This window comes from Mytilus galloprovincialis, chromosome 5 (genome assembly GCF_965363235.1).
Source record: "Mytilus galloprovincialis chromosome 5, xbMytGall1.hap1.1, whole genome shotgun sequence".
NCBI lineage: Eukaryota > Metazoa > Mollusca > Bivalvia > Mytilida > Mytilidae > Mytilus > Mytilus galloprovincialis.
The window spans coordinates 24,226,841-24,246,152 of NC_134842.1; the positions used below are offsets into that span (position 1 = coordinate 24,226,841).

General features: G+C 32.8%; 1 protein-coding gene across 1 annotated transcript; it reads right to left on the reverse strand.

The window, feature by feature from the left end:
• Positions 1–212: 212 nt before the first annotated feature.
• LOC143075447 (ryncolin-4-like) lies at positions 213–18,915 on the reverse strand. Its single transcript, XM_076250853.1, has 5 exons — positions 18,798–18,915; positions 10,161–10,291; positions 3,553–3,649; positions 2,716–2,880; positions 213–513 (listed from the first exon to the last, which is right to left on the reverse strand). The coding sequence occupies exons 2-5, from the start codon at positions 10,185–10,187 to the stop codon at positions 263–265; spliced, it is 540 nt and encodes a 179-aa protein (XP_076106968.1). The 5' UTR covers positions 10,188–10,291; positions 18,798–18,915; the 3' UTR covers positions 213–262.
• Between the last annotated feature and the right edge of the window lie 397 nt (positions 18,916–19,312).

Consider the following 19,312-nt stretch of genomic DNA (forward strand, 5'->3'; position numbering starts at 1 on the left):
TTTTTGTCCATTTTCCCTATATTTCCATATAACCTATTTGCACTCATTTTCAGAGGTCAAAATATCTCTTAGATGGCCGGTGACCCCCAATTTTTTTTGCATTTTTTCATTTACAATACTTCAAAGTTAAATTTCACAAAGTATAAGAAAATTCTGTCATTTTTTTTTTCTATACCCCTGAACTACCTTAATTACAATAAAGACTTCGATCATTATTTGTTCTAATTACTTTATTATTTTTTCAGAAATAAGATGTATCAGTTTATTTTCTTCGGATCATCATAGTTGTTGTCTTTAGTGAGTAGTGGTAACCCTTCCATTGTAGCCAGTTAACACCATCAGCAAATGATTTGTGGCTTCCTTTTAGATAGAGGCCATTTAAGTTGCTTTCGTGACATGCGCCGTACCACCATCCACCTTTAAACATTGCAGCGCAGTTATGTTTATACACATCACTATCTTTATCCATTGTTGAAAATTTGTTTCCATTTTGATGTTTCTTCATAGCATCACCTACAGATTTAATAATACAACTGTGATTTAGGATAATGATATATATAAATCTTGATCAAGCAGACTAAAACTTTGTTATACTTATACTGTGCTTATCCAGTAACCTTTGGGGTATCACAATATCAATGGCTAAAACAGTTTACCGAATTGCAATTTAAATTCTTCTCCCACAAACTGATCAACTGGTAAGATATTTTAACAGATTGCTCAAGTGAAAGGTTGTTAGTGTGAAGTGAGTGCTGTGAAATGAAAATGGTTCATGAGAAAATGCACGGACACGACTGGAAACACCATTTTCAATCTTTCAAGAACCATAACTCCTGAACGGTAAAAGTCAAAATCGTTATTATTGAACTTGACCTCTATTTTGTCATCAGTAACAACATATTAAAATTTGGGAAGCTTTAGTAAAACAGTTCATGCGTAAATGCACGGACACGACTGGAAACGCCATTTTTCAATCTTTCAAGAACCATTACTCCTGAACGGTAAAAGTCAAAATCGTCATTATTGAACTTGACCTCCATTTTGTCATCAGTAACAACATATTAAAATTTGGGAAGCTTAGGTAGAACAGTTCATGCGTAAATGCACGGACACGACTGGAAACTCCATTTTTCAATTTTTCAAGAACCATAACTCCTGAACGGTAAAAGTCAAAATCGTCATTATTGAACTTGACCTCCATTTTGTCATCAGTAACAACATATCTTAGATAGAACAGTTCATGCGTAAATGCAAGGACACGACTGGAAACTCCATTTTTCAATCTTTCAAGAACCATATAACTCCTGAACGGTAAAAGTCAAAATCGCCATTATTGAACTTGACCTTTATTTAGTTGTCAGTAACAACATATTAAAATTTTAAAAGCTTTGGTTGAACGGTTCATGAGTTAATGCACGGACACCATTTGATTGACGCCCGCCCGACGTACATCTCCAAATCAATAACCGACATTTTTGTCACAAAAATCCGGTTAAAAATCCCTTTGAACCTTCAGTCTGACAACTCGTCTTATTTATGAAAAGGGTAAAAATCCCACTGAAAAAAGGTTTGCCAACTCGCCCCACTTATGAAAATATCTTGCTTCTTTTAAAAATGTTAAATTACTGATAGTTGGTAACCAGTCGTCTTAGTGTAGGGGTATGTATCGTTGGTTGATAAACTAAAGGTCTTGAGTTCAAATCCCACCAGACAATGGATTTTTTCTACATAAATTTTGATAGAGTGCTTTTTCTCAATGATTACATCCCAGCTCCTTTGTTCTACCAGGATAGTTCTGAGCCGGATCATCCCTACCAGATCACCCCAGCTTGAGTTTCTTTGTTTTGCATGCTTTTCGTTGTTTTGTGATATTTTGGCGAGAATGCCTAAACCACAATAAAACTTAAAAATATTCATTGAGAATAGACACACTTTCAAAATTTATGTAGAAAAAAATCCATTTTCTCTACTGAGATTCGAACTCAAGACCTTTAGCACATCATACCTCGACACATATCCCCACACCAGGACAACAAGATACCAACTGTCTGTAACATATTTAAAGGAAGCAAGATAATTTCATAAGTTGGGCGAGTTGGCAGACCTTTGTTTCAGTGAGATTTTAACCCTTTTAATAAATAAGGCGTGTTTTCAAACTGATTGTTCAATTCGATTTTACATTTTTCATAAATGGAACAAGTTGGTAAACAAAAGTGGAGCTTTTTTTAGAAAGTGGCAATTAAGGGTGGGCCAATTGGCCATTGGGGTGAGTTAATTGACATGGTTTCAGATCTAAATATCGTGTTCGGAGGTCATAAAGGGTATACATTATACAGTAATATATAAAGTATATTATAATGGTTTTGTAGCGTTCAAAACTAGATTTTATGAATTGTAACTGGGTTTTTTTCATTCGATCTAAAACAGTTGGGATGTAAAATATCTATCCCATTCGGACTGACACTGACACACCAAGTCCGAATGGAATAACTATTACATAAATCTAAGTTTTATTGTGGTTTAGGCAGTCCCGCCAAAATGTTTCAAAACAAAGAAAAGCATGCAAAACAAAGAAACTTTAACTAGGTGATCTGTTAGGGATGATCCGGCTCAGATCACCCCTGGTAGAACAAAGGAGCTGGGATGTAAAATATATTTCCTCCTTAGCTTAGTGTTGGTGAAAAAGTAGTATTAATATTAAGATTTTTTTCTTACCTGCATCCCCAGAGTAACCAGTTACAACTAATTTATATTCTGAAGTTTCACTACCAACAGAGAATTTGCTATATACAGCATGTCTCTGATTGTTTTCAAAGTCTGTCATGTCGATCCTAAGCATGTATTTCCCTTGTGAAGTCAGCTGATGTAAATGATCGTTTCCTGTAAAAAAAAAAGCATATATCACTGTAAATCAAACTTATAGATTGGAACGAAATAAGGTGTTTTGTAATCAAACTAGCCTGAAACATGAAATTGAAAAAAAAATAAGAAATGGAATTGCCAAATAAGACAGCTTTCCAGATGAACTAAAATAACCGTGTGCCATTCACGAGCAAAAGTAATAACACAAATTAGCATAAGCTATCAAGGGTTAAGAGGAAACGTAATATCTATCTAGTTTACCTCCAACGAATTTAACGTAAAGATGACATTAGACAAAAACTGACAAACCCCATTTTATCAAATATGTTATAAAGTTGAATTAGATAAATATCATTAATACTTTATTTATCTAAAAACAGATAGGTGTCCATGGATCATAGCTTAATGGACGAGGTCTATAAACAACATTACCGAAAAAAAGATATGCCATCTCGTTTGTAATAAGAACTCCAAAGGTACAGCAACATTTCAAAAACTTTGTAAATCAATAAACGGAACTATATTCCGGTGAAATTACATGAACTGTGGTGTATTTTAAGAGTTTATATTATAGTTCTAATTGGTGACGGAGGGCATTCATTACCAATTACATGGTAAACCCTTTAAAAGAAAAAGAAAATATTGAACTTTTCGGGAAAAAAACATGAAATTTTTATTTCTTGTCATTACCTAACCAATATTCTCCTTTCATGTTACCAAATCCATGTTTATACGATTCCCAGTCTCTATAGAAATTGATTTTACCATTTATTCTCCGCTGGAATACCTACAAACACAAATTGAACAAAATTGATGGTCCTGACGCATTTTTAGCGAGTGCATAGTTTGTCAACGTCTATGTGAACTTTGCAAGCATATGTTAGAGTGCATTTCTTTGTACGACTTTGCCCCCGCAGAGCTATAGAAAAACAGTACATTAACGGGTGTTACACGACTCTTTTTAGACGATACACTAGCAAATTAACCTGACGATATCGGGATATGGGTATTTAGTCGGATCTTAACACATACTTGTGATTTGTTTGAAACCGGTTTAAACGAAGAAATGTCGAAATGTTCAGAACTTAATTAAATCTGTTTTTGGGTAAGATGGTGCAAGCATACGATTTTTATTGCGTCTTACACTTTGAGAAGCGAATAATCTTTAGCTACTTTATTTAAATATTGTGTAAAAACGTTAATTGAGCTATGAAAGTCAAGTGGCTCAAGCATTTTACTGAGGAAGTTTTTAAAAAATGCAAAGAAATATTTTAACAGTGGGTTAGATTTCATTAGTCTTTACTATCTATAGATTAACAACTTTTGGTTATATTTATAATTTAGAATCATCATTGAAGGTGGAGCGCGATTGCACAGTTAATTAATTGTATTGATATGCCATTTGTATGCAAGGGTTGTATTATGTGCCAATTCGAAAAAGTTATGCGAATATTGTCTCCCTTTAACAGGTTCATTATTTTATAATTAAGTTTAGGTTTCTGATATAAATTTGAATAGTTACAAAATGTATCAATTCAATATATTTCAGTTTTTGTTTTTGGTGTATCAAAAACTTTGATGTACGAATATAATTTCATAAATTTGAAACGTTTAAAATGATTACATACCAATATAAAGAACCGTTCATCATTTTTTAAAAAGACTGTGTTTATCTGCCTTTCATGTTAGATTGATTGGGAAATGAACCAAAGTTCTCTAAAGGTTAAAGATAAAAAAAAAAAAAGTTCTCTAAAGGTAATCACAGAGAGGGACTAGCAAGCAATTTTTTATTATAGCTTATTTAACGATAAAACAACTTTCCACTATAAACAAATAACAATTTATACAAATATAAGGCCACACCAATTTTATTTCTTGTTCTACAGATTTTTGGACTCCAAAATTTGGGGCGAGCGAGCGATTTGAAAATTTTATTAAAAAAATATTTAATTTGCAAATTTTTGAGGCGAAGCTTGAAAAGTAAAGGCGAGCGATTATAATTTTTTTTTTGTAAACATAAAATTGTAGGTTTTGACAATATTAAAGCTTGATCTATCACTTGTACTTTGACATTTCTTTAATTTCTGAAGTATTTTTTCCCTGTTCACCAAGAAATAATTAAATCTTGTCTATGTATGTGTGACTGACAATGAGACAATTCTCCATCCAAGTCATAATCAGTTTGGGGACAACCCCTTAATGTTATAAATATCCCTTTTACATGTTTTATGAGGGACCAATATAAGTTATAATATATTTGTTTGTACAAAAGGGCTCATATTTTCTCAAAGAACTATATATCTATCTGGTATTAAATGGTCAAAACATGTCCAAGAATTTTGTAATATTCCTGGACTTTAACCATGTTAACACATTTACTTTAACAGTTTAATATTATTCATAACAAGTGGACCCCTCTTTTAGAAAAAGTTGTTTAAAATATGATGTAACTCTCCTCTTTTTGAGTACAAATTCTAAGTTGTCAAAGGTTTTGTATAGAAGAACTATACAAATCCTTGGTATTTCTATTTTCTTTTCTACATCAGTAAAATGACCCCTTGTCTGAAGGAGCGTTGTTCTTAACCTGATAATAACAAACACAGGTCAAAGTACGTCCTTTTACACAGGGCTTTGATACAGACCAAACAGCAAGCTATAAAGGACCCCAAAATTATTAGCGTACACAATTCGAACAGGAAAACCAACGATCTAATTTATATACATCATGTACACAGTGTAGATACTATTCTGTACGCTATCCGGAAGTCGCGATTTTCGAAGCGAGAACTTTTTGAATCACATTTTAAATTTGATGGGTATACTGAATTTAACGGTAAGTTGGTCATCTGTACATTGCTTAATGATTAATTCAGCCGACATCGATATTCTCAAATGGTTTAGAATTAAATTCCGCACATTCATTATTCGTATCTTTGCCTTAATCAAGAGATGTTCAAGTGCATCACTAAGAAAAATCAGTCAGCGAATCTAAAAACAATCTTTTTACCCTCTTAGTGTACAAATTAACGTAAAAAACAGACTTAATTAACTAAATGAAGTATATTTCAAGTGGTGGTAAAAGTTTCAACCAGATCTTTGAAGCCAGAAATAAGAAAATTACACTTGTTTGAATTTCTCACTGTACGATCAGTCTCGCTTGTATATTTTAAAACTGTATGATCAGTCTTTATGTCACTGTATTCTAGTGGTGATTTCAAAGTTATTTACGATACATTAGAAGGTGACATTTAATTTATCTAAATAACACAAATATATTTCAATACATTCACATCCTGAAAGCTTATGAAACATTTTTTAGCTTAATAGGGTGTACTCGACTTACTACATTAAGTATAAGGATGTTTAAATGTTGCTAAAATAAGAGGAAGGTTTGATGTATACTAGTATATAAGTTTCAGAAATGTCCTCCGTTATACTTAGAATTGTACAAACACACAGATTTAGTTGTTACATAAAAATGCATGTATTTACACACATTCGAGGCCGTACTGTAGCCTATAATTGATCCCAGTTCCTTCACTTTGTTTAAGATGTAGAGTTGTCTCTTTGACAATCAATTGTACACCACTTTGTCAAGCGGGGGGTTATAGTGATAAAGAAGCCCGTCTTTCCGTTCTTCCGTTGGACCGGTACAATATGTGACGCCGGTTTTGTAAGCGCATCTCCTCATAAACCACTTTATATACATTGGGGGTTCCGGCCATTTTTAAATGGAGAGGTGTCCAATCCAGGAGAAAAGGGGATTTCAAATATATGTTCCCATACAAATGCATTGATAGTTGAAAAAAGGGTTTCAAACTGCCGGATCCCCTTTTTTTGACTCCGTCATTGATATAACTATTAATTAATCTTATTCGGATTCCTTGACTGTATTGTGCACCGTCTATTTCGAATTTTAGTAAAAATCTTTTATGGGGTTACTTTATATAAGATACGGACTTGAACATTGCATTGTATGGGGGGCCCCATCAGGTATTTCCAACACCTCCTAAACCAATCATTAAAGTTTTCTGAAATTGCTCCATTTTTACTGGATTAATTCATTATGGACCTTCTATTTCTGTAAACTTACCAAAATTATATCACATGAATTAACCCCCTACGCAAAGCTATTTATTAAATTTGTTATTTTAAAAGAGACAAGCTTGATTTATGTTATCATCAATTGGTCAACGGAGGACGGTGTAAATAATCTTTAAAAATGTAATAGCTATAAACAGATTTATAACTGTAACGATACACTGTTACAAAGTTCACAAGCGAATCATGTATTACGTCTTAGGCATTTGATTTTAAATAAGACTGATGGAACAAAAATACAATTATTTTGCCATCTAAAAAATTCATCAGAAATATATTTGTATTGTCTGATGAAAGTAATTACACGTTATAGTTCCCTTGATAGTTCATTATATCACATGTACACGTATATACCTTCAAATTGCTGTTGTTTTTTCTTCAAAATCACGACTGGTCATACAGTCAAAAAATCTGAAATCGCTTCTAGAATACAGTCAGTTCTAGACTGATCGTACAGTAATTTATTTTGAAGAAAAAACAACATATAATCTTTTATTGCAAATATTTGCATCAATTTACAGTTAAATTATTTGCTTTGTACTACAAGAGCAAAATTGTCCATCGATTTAACTTTTTTCTACCAAGTTGATGTGATGCACACACATATCAGGACAGGTGCATAAACATGCAGCGGCTATGGATAGTTTTGTGTCGCCAGCATACAATATAATTGCAGTTGAAGGCAAATCCTTCAGAAGTTCTTTATACTTTATTCTAGCAACGAACATTTCTTTATAGGGAATATAAGTATTAGGGGGAAAGTAACCAATTTTTTGTTCTTAAATTTGTTATAAATTTATATCGGAGCACTCCCGCTTTGGATAAATAGGTTTCATGCTGAAACAAATATTCTCACAGATATTTACAAAGTATGGTGGGGTGTTAAAAATCGTTATATACAGGTTAGACTGTGATTTAAAAACAAACGTTGATATCTTTTTTTATAATATTTACAAAAAAAAAAACGGTGCGGGAAATGGACATGATTACATTTCCGGATGCGGGAAGCGGGAATATAAAATAATAAAAAAATTCTGTTTTGAAAAAAATAGGTGCGGGCGGGTCCGTCGAACAAGGAATCAAATTGGTGTGGCCTAAGGACCTTGTTAGCTAAATCTACAAATTTTATTAGATATTATGAATTTTTATTACAATAAATTAATATGCTAGATACACAGACTCTTTTTAGTTGTTACACCGTCACGGACACTTTTTGTGAATAGAATCACTCGTGCATAATCAGTGAGTTCATGGGCACTTTAACTTTCAATTAGATTTGAACTTTTTGGTTCACCGACTTATTTCCTATCTTTTTATTGAACAAAATATTTACGTTTAGCATCAATATCTATTTTCAAACATTTCCATTAAAATACTATTCATATCAGTACACTAAGGGATTAGAAATTTAACTTCAAAAAGGGTTTTTTTCCGAAAAAAAATATATTTTGATCACAAATATTATCAGAAAAAAATTATTATGGTCAAGCAGAATGATGACAAATTAATGTTTTGCATGATTCCTGATTTTCCGAATACCGTAAATAGTGCTAATTTAAACTAAAACATTTGGGTGATGGCGTTGAAAAGTAAATAGTTAATTAATATACTAAAAAAAAAAACATACCGCCCCCTTTATGAATCAAAATAATCGGTCAATAAATGTTTTCTTCAATATATGCCGATAGGAATAGTATTTGGACATGCTGAAAGTAAAGAAATGATGATACTGACGTGTATATTTCAATAAAAATAAGACAGGAAATAAGTAAATAAAAATCAAATCTTATCAAAAGATAAAATCCCTATCAACTCACCAATGCACGATTGATCCTATAAACAAAAAGTGTTCATGTAATACACGTCCAAATAAGCAGCAAATCTAGAAGAAAATCATTCAACTTATGTCATTAATTTTGGGCGGTAAGCTGCGATTGGATCATATATATATAGTAACACGTGTTTATTCCCGATCAAAACTTGCAGATCTAGGGACGAGCATGAATTTAAAAAAAAATTAAAGTACATGCCTGAATATATTTAATATTAAGACAAAATTCATTTTTTCATAAACTTTTCATTTACTAATGAAGTACGAAATTCATTCTTTTGATGCATTTATATTCTTATCGAAATTTATATCAGTGGCGGATCCAGGTCCAAATCCAGGACAAAACAGGGGGTCCAAATTTATGTCCCCATTTAAATGCATTGATCATCCAAAAAAGGGTTGTTCCAACCCCCGGGACCCCCCACCAGTGAATATTAAATTCATGTATTTGGCAACAAACGTATTTTTTTAAGGGGGGATGGAATGGCACATCCTGCATTTTTCATCAGAAATAAAGATTACAGCCTTTTTATCTTAAAATGAATTAGCCCCCCCCCCCCCCCCCCCCCCCCACTTTCCGCCTTTCCCCGCTTTCCGTTTCATCTATAAAGATAAAAAGTAATCCTACTTACCACTAAAACATTTCTTTAATATATTAAATTTTTTTACGAAGTTGCCTTTTAAAAGTCTAAATGTGTACAGCATTCATCTTTTACTTGAAATGGCTCTTTTTTATCAAATAATAAGATTCCTGATTTTTTTTTCTTTAAAAAAAAAAATCTCGGTTGAAGGGAAATGAAAAATGTTTAAACTATAACTTACATTTACTGCTTTATGGCTATCTAAGTATCTAAAATGTTTAGTTTTGCAAAATGTATTATTACTTTCTTGAAACGTCGTACAAGTCAGATAAAAAACAAAAGTAATAAAGGAAACAGGCCGGTAACAACCAGCCGAATAGTTGTTCTGCACTTGTAGTCAGGTCAAGGTCCGAGGCACTACTCGTGCAGAAAAACTATCCGGCAACGGTTGTTACCGGCCTGTTTCTTGGTTACCTTTGTATTTTATCTAATACTTCTAACACATACGATACAAACAGCTAAGCGCACGCAAGTTTTGATCATTTTTTTCTATATCGCATTGGATTAAAAAAATATATAAGCTGTAACAGTTGTTCTCGATATTTTCGGTTATTTTTTGCTCTTTCTGGTGACATTGTAAGATAAAAAGAAACATTTTCAAAATGTTTACAGTATGTGAGAAAAATCTCATGAAGTTGGTACATTTTGTACCAGGTCGTTTTGCTTTAAACGGTAGATATTATTTTCACAGACCATTCGCAATAATTGATTTAATTCATACTCACTGTCCATCCACCCCCATTCTTCTCCATTTCACAGAAAACTTTGAAACCGGAAGTTTTTTCAGGGTAAACTGTGTAGATTCCACTTTTACAGGTAGATTTATCCAAATCACTACAGTCAGAAGGTCTCTTGACTGTAATTAATGTAAGTAGAATTTGATTAGGCGAATAATTGATTTAATTGACAAATTTAAACACATATAACACTAATTCATTTTTTTTTATAAAAACCTTATAATATAACAAAAACAACAATCTGAGACTAGTGCCTCTGACCAGCGGTGTCAATTAGATGCAGATTCTAGAAAAACATATAAAAGTACGGAAGCCTTTTAGGGCCATGTTAATTTACTTTTATCAATTTGATACAACAAATTATTAATTTGGTATTTATAGAGATTCGTTGATCATCTCAACGAGATTGCTTTTCTCCCTTCAGTAGGTGCGGCGAAAGCGAGAAAAGCAATCGAGTTGAGATGACCAATGATAATATGTTTATCGATAGTTTAGCTATGATGACGCTTTCAATTTCATGTCAATTTCATTAGCAACGCCACATGCCTCCTTAGTTTCTTGCGATAATTTTCCATCTCGAGCGAGTAGCATGATATGAAAAATTTTCACAAAATAGCGATAAAACACACTATCGATTTGATATCACAGATCATCAATTTGATATAAGAAAGTTTTAATTTGATTTAACTGATTATTAATTTGATATAACAAATTATCAATTTGCTATGAATTTGTCTACCGATAGTATGATTTTATAATAGTGATCAATTAAAAGATTGCGAAACCCAAACTTCATTGTTTATCTGACGTCCAGTGACAAATATCTAATGCATGTTCAAAACTCAATTTACAGGTTTAATGTTTCTATAACCCACCCTCCTCCCTTTTTCACTTTATTTGAGAAAGTTTTTGGGGACCCTCTATTTTGTACATGGAACCTTGTGGCTTAGAACGAACAAATATAAGAGAGAAAAGGGGGCATATCATACAATTTATATTGCATATTTCAAAGTCAAAACGAAACGAAACGAAGAGTTCTATTTAGTCATTGGTGTTTCTATGAATACTTTTATTAATTGTTATTTGGATGGAGAGCTGTCTCATTGGCACTCACACCACATCTTCCTATATCTATATACATAAACAATTATTCACCTTCTTAAAAAAAAACCTGGCATGTTGTTTTATTAATTTCAATAGCAATATAAAAGGATTTATTAAACATCTTTCAATTCATCATTGCATTTGCAAAATTGTTTCAATATATATTTTTGCTTTTTATTAAAAATAAAGAATCAGGCGCGAGATTATGAATGATTGTGGACTTTTAATTTATGTTGAACACATCACACGTGTATAATCTGACCAGCTTGATAAAATTTAGGTTAACACAGTTTTAGCGTTTCACTTTAAAAATATTCTTTATATCAAACAGAGAAGGGGAAACCTCTAATCCATGCATAAGTAATTTGACATATCAAATTAATAAACTGTTATATCAACAAGTGTGGACACAGATGAGTGTGGATAGTATGTTTGGATGTTTGACAATATATGCTTCATGCACAAATTGATATAGGTTGAGTGCTCCGCTGTTGGACATAAGAACACACCTCCACCTAATTTTAGTCAACTGATGAACAAACATTCAAAACTATAAAATGTTATCTAAGACTTGTCGGTGTCTATTTACCATTGCCACTGAATCAGTGTTATATGTACACATAATTATATACTAGTAAGACTAAAATTTTAAAGTACATATATAATACTAAAACTGACATTCGGTCTTTACTGACAACTTCATTCCCCAAGTCATGTTCAAATCTGACTTCATAATAAAATAAGATTCCATATCTACATGTACAACCAATGAAAATCAAAATTAATATCCCTCTAATAGACTAGGATTGAAATCCCAGTTTTATAAACTGGTCATGATGGTACCTAGGTGGAACCTAAAACTAAAAAATTTGAAACAATGTAAATATTTCAAATGCATGTACATGTAATAATATAAATTCTCCAAAATTCACTATATTTTTTGTTTGTCTGCTGTTAGAGACTGTATATTGACCTCTAGATGTCTTCTAATTACATTCAGTTTGGTGTGGGTTGATGTTTGATTGTTGTACTTATTACAACCAGATGCTCTGCAGGGTGCAGCTTTATACGACCACAGAGGTTGAACCCGGAACAGTTGGGGAACCCTAAGAATTCCATTTAAAAGAAATCTAATAAAGTTCAGTTTTGAACCCTTAAGAAATGACGTACACCAATTAAAAAAAATATCAAGATTCTAAATACACGGTTAGATTCAGCATTTCAAGGAACTCCAATAATTCAATTTTTGATGAAATCAATCAAAGTTTAATTTTGAACCCTTTTGGCCTCTATTTCCTAAACTGTTGTGACCAAAACTCCCAAAATCAATTCCAACCTTCCTTTTGAGGTTATTAGCCTTGTGTTTAAATGTCATTGATTTATATTCACTTATAGTAAAGTTATTGTGCGAAAAACCAAGAAAAATGCTTATTTGGGCCCTTTTTGATTTAGGGCCCTTAATTCCTTAACTGTTCGGACCAAAACTCCAAAAATCAATCCTAACCTTCCTATTGTGGTCATTAACCTTTTATTTAGATTTCATTGATTTCTATTAACTTGTACTTAAGTAATTGTGCGGAAACCAAGAAAAATGCTTATTCAGGCCCTTTTTTGGCCCGTAATTCCTAAACTATTGGGACCCAGCCCCTAAAATCAATTCCAACCTTCTTTAGTGGTATTAAACCTTCAGTTTATAACAATTTTAAAAATCCATTCACTAAAACTAAAGATATTGTCTGGAAACTAAATGTGTTTTCGCACGAAAAGAGACGACGACATCATACCATTATACGACTTTTGCTGTTGTATAAAAATTGTCACTTGACCAACAGAAAACCTTACATTTTGTGTATGTCCAATCCATTATTGGAACTGATTTAAGCAAATGACTCTTAGTTTCAAGTCACCTATAATTCCTTAACTGTTCGGACCAAAACTCCAAAAATCAATCCCAATCTTCCTATTGTGGTCATTAACCTCGTGTTTAAATTTAATTGATTTCTATTCACTTATACTTAAGTAATTGTGCGAAAACCAAGAAATGCTTATTCAGGCCCTTTTGTGGCCCGTAATTCCTAAACTATTGGGACCCAGCCCCTAAATTCTAACCTTCCTTTAGTTGTATTGAACCTTGAAAGTTTAAAATTTTTAAAAATCCATTCACTAGAACTAAAGTTATTGTCTGGAAACTAAATGTGTTTTCGGACGAAAAGAGACGACGAAAACATGATGCCATTATACGACGCAAAATTTTTTTGGTATTGTATAAAAATTGTTACTTGACCAACAGAAAACTTTACATTTTGTGTATGTGCAATGCATTATTGGAACTGATTTAAGCAAATGACCCTTAGATTCAAGTCACCTAATATCACTTACGATTGTCGGCTGACCAGATAATCTGTCCCACTTTAACTATTGATGTTATACAACAATCCCATTTCCATTGTGGCATCAGTTATTTTGTATTGTGAAGTCAAAATTTTACAGGAACCTGGGTGATGTCCAGTATGGCAGACAAATAGCAATAAGATGTTTAGGAAAACATGAACTAAAACCTCCTTCATATAAGACACAAATACATGGAAACCGAAGCAAAATCACAAAACAGCTGTTACTGTAAATGGACTATAATAGTCAGGGGTGGATCCAGTCATTTTAAAAAGGGGGGTTCCCAACTCAGGATAAGGGGGGGGGGGGTCCAACTATATGTCCCCATTCAAATGCATTGATCGGCCACAAAAAAGGGGGGTTCCAACCCCCGGAACCCCCTTCCCCCTCTCTAGATCCACCACTGAGAGTACATGTATATATGACTTTTAAACAAATGTAGAAGAAAATTACGGGGAAGGGGCCAAATAGAGTTCAAGGGGAGCAAATTAGAGGGAAATTTTAAAATTGACTCATCTTTTTAGACATCAGGATCGGGTGTTTTTAAGTTTGGGATTTTGGGATTGGCACTTTCGGGGTCAGGGATAATTTTTTTCGAATTTCGGTATGTCAGGATTTGATATTTTTTAAATTCAGGCCCTCAAGATTTTATGTTTACAAGCGGGGATTTCGGGATCAGGACCACTCCGATCCCCCCTCTTTAATAATGACTTACTTAGACTTACCTTCTAATTCTATATAAACAAGAGGCTGTCACAACGACAGCAAACCAGGTTTATTTACACTTATTTGTGTCCTGCCAATATCACAAGAACCATAACTGATGAACGGTGAAAGTGAAAATTGTCAATATCAAATTTGACCTCAATTTTGTCATCAGTATCAACATATTAAAATTTGAAATGCTTAGGTTGAATGGTTCATGAGTAAATGCAACAACATGAATGGAAACGCCATTTTTTCGATCTTTCAAAAACCATAACTCCTGAACGGTAAAAGTCAAAATCGACATTATTGAACTTGACCTCCATTTTGTCATCAGTAACAACATATTAAAATTTGAAAAGCTTCGGTGGAACAGTTCATGCGTAAATGCATGGACACTACTGGAATAGTCATTCTTCAATCTTTCAAGAACCATAACTTCTGAACGGTAAAGGTCAAAATCGTCATTATTGAACTTGACCTCCATTTTGTCATCAGTAACAACATATTAAAATTTGAGAAGCTTAGGTTGAACAGTTCATGCGTAAATGCACGGACACGACTGGAAATGCCATTTTTCAATCTTCCAAGAACCATAACTCCTGAACGGTAAAAGTCAAAATCGTCATTATTGAACTTGACCTCCATTTTGTCAACATATTAAAATTTAAAAAGCTTTGGTTGAACGGTTCATGAGTTAATGCACGGAAAACATTTGGTTGCCGCCCGCCCGACCGCCCGCCGTACATTCCCAAATCAATATCCGACATTTTTGTCACAAACCTTATTAAAAAACAGACACAAAAATATCATAAAATAGTGATTGAAAGATTGATTGCACTTTATATATACTTCAGACACGTGTTACATGAGCCGGTTTGTTTACAAATTATAATGTCACGTGCTCGCGCGCTGACGTCACAATTTGCATCGATCTTGCAATACACTACACAGTTCACTCATACAGAACCAATTATCATGCACACATGCAACGTGAATGTGATTGGTTATCAAATAATACAGAAATAACGTATTCATGAACATTTTTAGAAGAAATTAGTTCATCAAATAGATCAGATTTTCACTTTTGACATGAATAGGTCGGGTTGACATTTCTGTCATCGGGGATAATATTGAGATAAATGGGATTAAACTGACCGTCAAAAATGTCTAGTGCTGCACATCTCGAGAACCTTAACATTAATAAGCCATACTTACCAAAATTACTCAATATTAATAAACTTTATGTAAATGAAATTTCACAATGATTACGATGCGGTGATGATCATGCAATGCTGGTTAAATTGGCGCTAAAAATATTCTTACTCCTATTGCTTTACGTAATAAAATTTGTATGGAATTAAATTTGACTAAAGTTCAGCATTAAAAAAACGTGAATATGCAGATGCATGACAATATATTTCTGATAAAGTGTGTATATATTTCTGTAAACGAAGTTGCCTGTATACTTCACTAAGGATTACATTTGAGCCCAAGGAGATCTCTATTTGTGAATCGGTTTATTAACCTCTTTGAACCCAGGGTCGAAGTTCAAGATGTTAACATATTAACGGAATTTTTTGGCGTTGCGTTTAGATCATTGAGGCCATCTATTTTTATTGCGGGGTTTCACGTATTCAAATCGGAATTATAGAAAAAATGGAATGTTGTGTTAGCAGAATCAAAACTGAAAATGATGAACACTTGATTATTTTCAGCAATACATAAATTGGATTGAGGGTCTGTGTATTCACATTATATGTAAAACTCTCCTTATTCCTGTGAAGCGTGTGCTTTACATCGAGGCTTGCTATGATTTACATCGTCGCCACAGTACTTCAAGCAATCAGGGAATGTTTATTTGGGGCATTCGACCTATTTTAACTCAAATTTTGGCATTTTTTAATCGAAACTATAGAAAAATGGAATATTGTTAGTACATATAAAATAGAAAATAATGAATACTTTTAGCTAAAGATGATTTGGATGGGGGTTCTGTGTATTCACATTATTTGTACAACTCTCCTTACTGATGCCATATTTTGGAATTTCCGTGACCTAAATGGTTCGCGAAAATTAATATTTTTATATATAGTATAGTAAATAATCATAATCTGTTATATCAAATAATCATAATCTGTTTTATCGGTCGTCCCACTGTCTATATCACTCTGTTCAGCTCTTAATATTATTCCGTATCATGTCTTTGTGACGTCAAATACGTTGACCCGGCCTTAATAACTTTGACCCGGACATATCAGCAACGTCATAATGTTTGAACCGACGTTAATAACTTTGACCCGAACTTATCAAGTCATCTTTTGTGTGCTGGTGAAACAAAGAAAACACTTCTGAAACACGCAAATATATCCCGATAAATCGATTATCAGATTATCTGCATATTGATATTGTAAAATATTGACATAATATGAAGGCTTTTTGATCTCGTTCGCTACGCTCACTCGACAAAAAGCTTCATATTATGTCTCGCAGCTGATATTTTACGATATCAACATGCAGATAACCTGATAATCGGTACATATCAAATTGATAATCGGTTATATCAAATTGATGATCTGTTATATCAAATAGATAATTTGTTATATCAAATAGATAATTTGTTATATCAAATAAAACATTTGATATATATATCAAATATAAAAAAATGATATATCAAATTAACAATCTGTTATATAAAATATAAAAAAAATGATATATCAAATTAACAATCTGTTTTATCAAATTAATAATTTGTTTTTATCAATTTTCTATTTACTGTTTCATTGATCTAATCATTGACATGGATGTGGTACAAAAACGAAAACAGAATTATAAGAAAGACCATCTGAAATAAGTCAAACACTTACGGACAATAAAACCAGGTCTGATAACATGTACAGTCGAGTGATTGACTGATTGATTGTTTTTAACGCTACTTTCATTACTGTTGTGCTATTTCGTGGCGGTAAGTTTTTATTTGTGGAGGAAGCCGGACTGCCCGGAGAGTACATCCGACCTTTTATAAGACGACTGATAATCCTAGTCAACTAAGATTGAAGTTGAGTGTACCTCCCCTATGTGGGATTCGAACTCACAACCTCAGTGTTGACTGGCTAGTGATACAGCATCTGGAATACTTAGAACACTCGGCCACCGAGGCCCTGCAGCTACAGTCGAGTGAAACGTCAAACTACACGTTACAGTCGTAAATTTTCTAATTATGTTTAAATATCATAAAGTACTAGAACACACCCGCGAAATCGTGGGGAATTAGAGCGTATTTATACTGTAAAAAAAATTAACTGGAGAATTTCAGGAGAGGAATCAAAAGTCAAAGGTACTTCGGGGACTGGGCACATTTTTTTGCCCTCCCCCTTTTTTCCAATTACCGATTTTTATTCCTTCTGTTTTACTGTATACTATAAACATACATATATACTATAATTGCAAATACCATTTATTCAATTTCATAGTATATGTATGTAGTATACAGAAATATATCAGTGACCGCCGTGGTTAGTAAACTATTGGAATGGATAGTAAATAGCAAATACACTTTATGTATAGTATATGTATGATCATAGTATACAGAAAAAACGCGAAAATAATTGTCCTGCCTCAAGTACTTATGCAAATTATGTTTAATTTTAAAACAGGCCTTCTTAAGGGCAGCGGAGGTCTTTTATATTTCATAAAAAGTCAGTTAAATAACCCAAACTGAAATACTTTAAGCAAGGATGATAAATTCTAGAACACACCCGCGAAATCGCTGGCATTCAGAGCGTGGTTGAAAGTATATAAAGTGATTTTTTTGTAAAAGATTTAATGACTGGAGAATTTCAGGAAAGGTATAGGTACTTGGGGAGAGAACAATTGTTTTTCAACCCCTCCTCCTTTTGTCCCAAAATTCCAATTTTTTGTTTTCTATTTATTTCAATATGAACATACGTTTAGTATATTATGAACATTCATTACTATAAATAAAGTGTATTTGCTTTTACTATCAATTTTCAGTTTACTAATCAATCCACGGCGGGCATTGACATATTATATACGCCTTCTCTATTTAATAAACTCTGTGACCTTCGTGGATATTAAACTTGAAAATGAGAGCAGATAGCAAATACACTTTATTCATGATTCATAGTCTTTGTATATTCAAAGTACAGAAAAACGCAAACCGGAAGTCTAGTCTGACTTAAAGTTTCGTTCAATGACAGAAAAATATCCGGACGCATTTTTTTTTCGTTTTTCTCCCAAAATAACCCAATCTGAATAATCATAAGAAAGGGTGACAAATGCGACTATACATTGTACCTATAGGACACAGAGGCATGGTGATTAATTTATTGTGGAATGAAGAGAAGCGACACACAAAATGAGGTCTTCTCGTTTAATAGTATAGATTAAAAACAAAACAGTTACCTGTACATGGTCCTTGTTCTTCTTCCGAGTCTTCATTGTCGTTATTGCAACAACATCTGTTGGAAAGTAGTTCTACAATTTGTTCAGATGTTTCACCATGAAAGGTCACACCTTCAAATGAAATACACATTCTGTTATCGACACGAATGGCAAATTTACTATTTATTTAGTATAGATCAGTAATGGAAATACTTGATAGTTACGATTTATACGATGTAAAATGATTATAACTGATGGTGAAATCTTTGTCAAATATTATTATAAGGTAGATTCATGGTATACCGCCATCTTGGATTGAACAATCACAGTAAAAAATCGGTCTAGTTATTTGCCTAAATCTGCAAATTTTGAGACAGATTTGCAATTCAATGGTTAGACTGTTTAATTATATGACGAAAACTTGGTAATTTATTGTATAATTCAAAATATTTAAACAAATATCATTTTTTTTTGCTTTTTGAATCATTTTTTTCAAATGAGCCATTTAAGGGAAGATAACTCTTTTAGTAAAAAAA

Bases quoted from the DNA above. Each gene is read 5' to 3' on its own strand.
- LOC143075447 (XM_076250853.1), bottom strand. From the start codon at position 10,187: ATGGAGAAGAATGGGGGTGGATGGACA. The intron at 3,650-10,160 runs GTGAGTATGAAT...TTGTGTTTGTAG, and splicing joins AGAATGGGGGTGGATGGACA to GTATTCCAGCGGAGAATAAA. The intron at 2,881-3,552 runs GTAATGACAAGA...TTTTTTTTACAG, and splicing joins GAAAGGAGAATATTGGTTAG to GAAACGATCATTTACATCAG.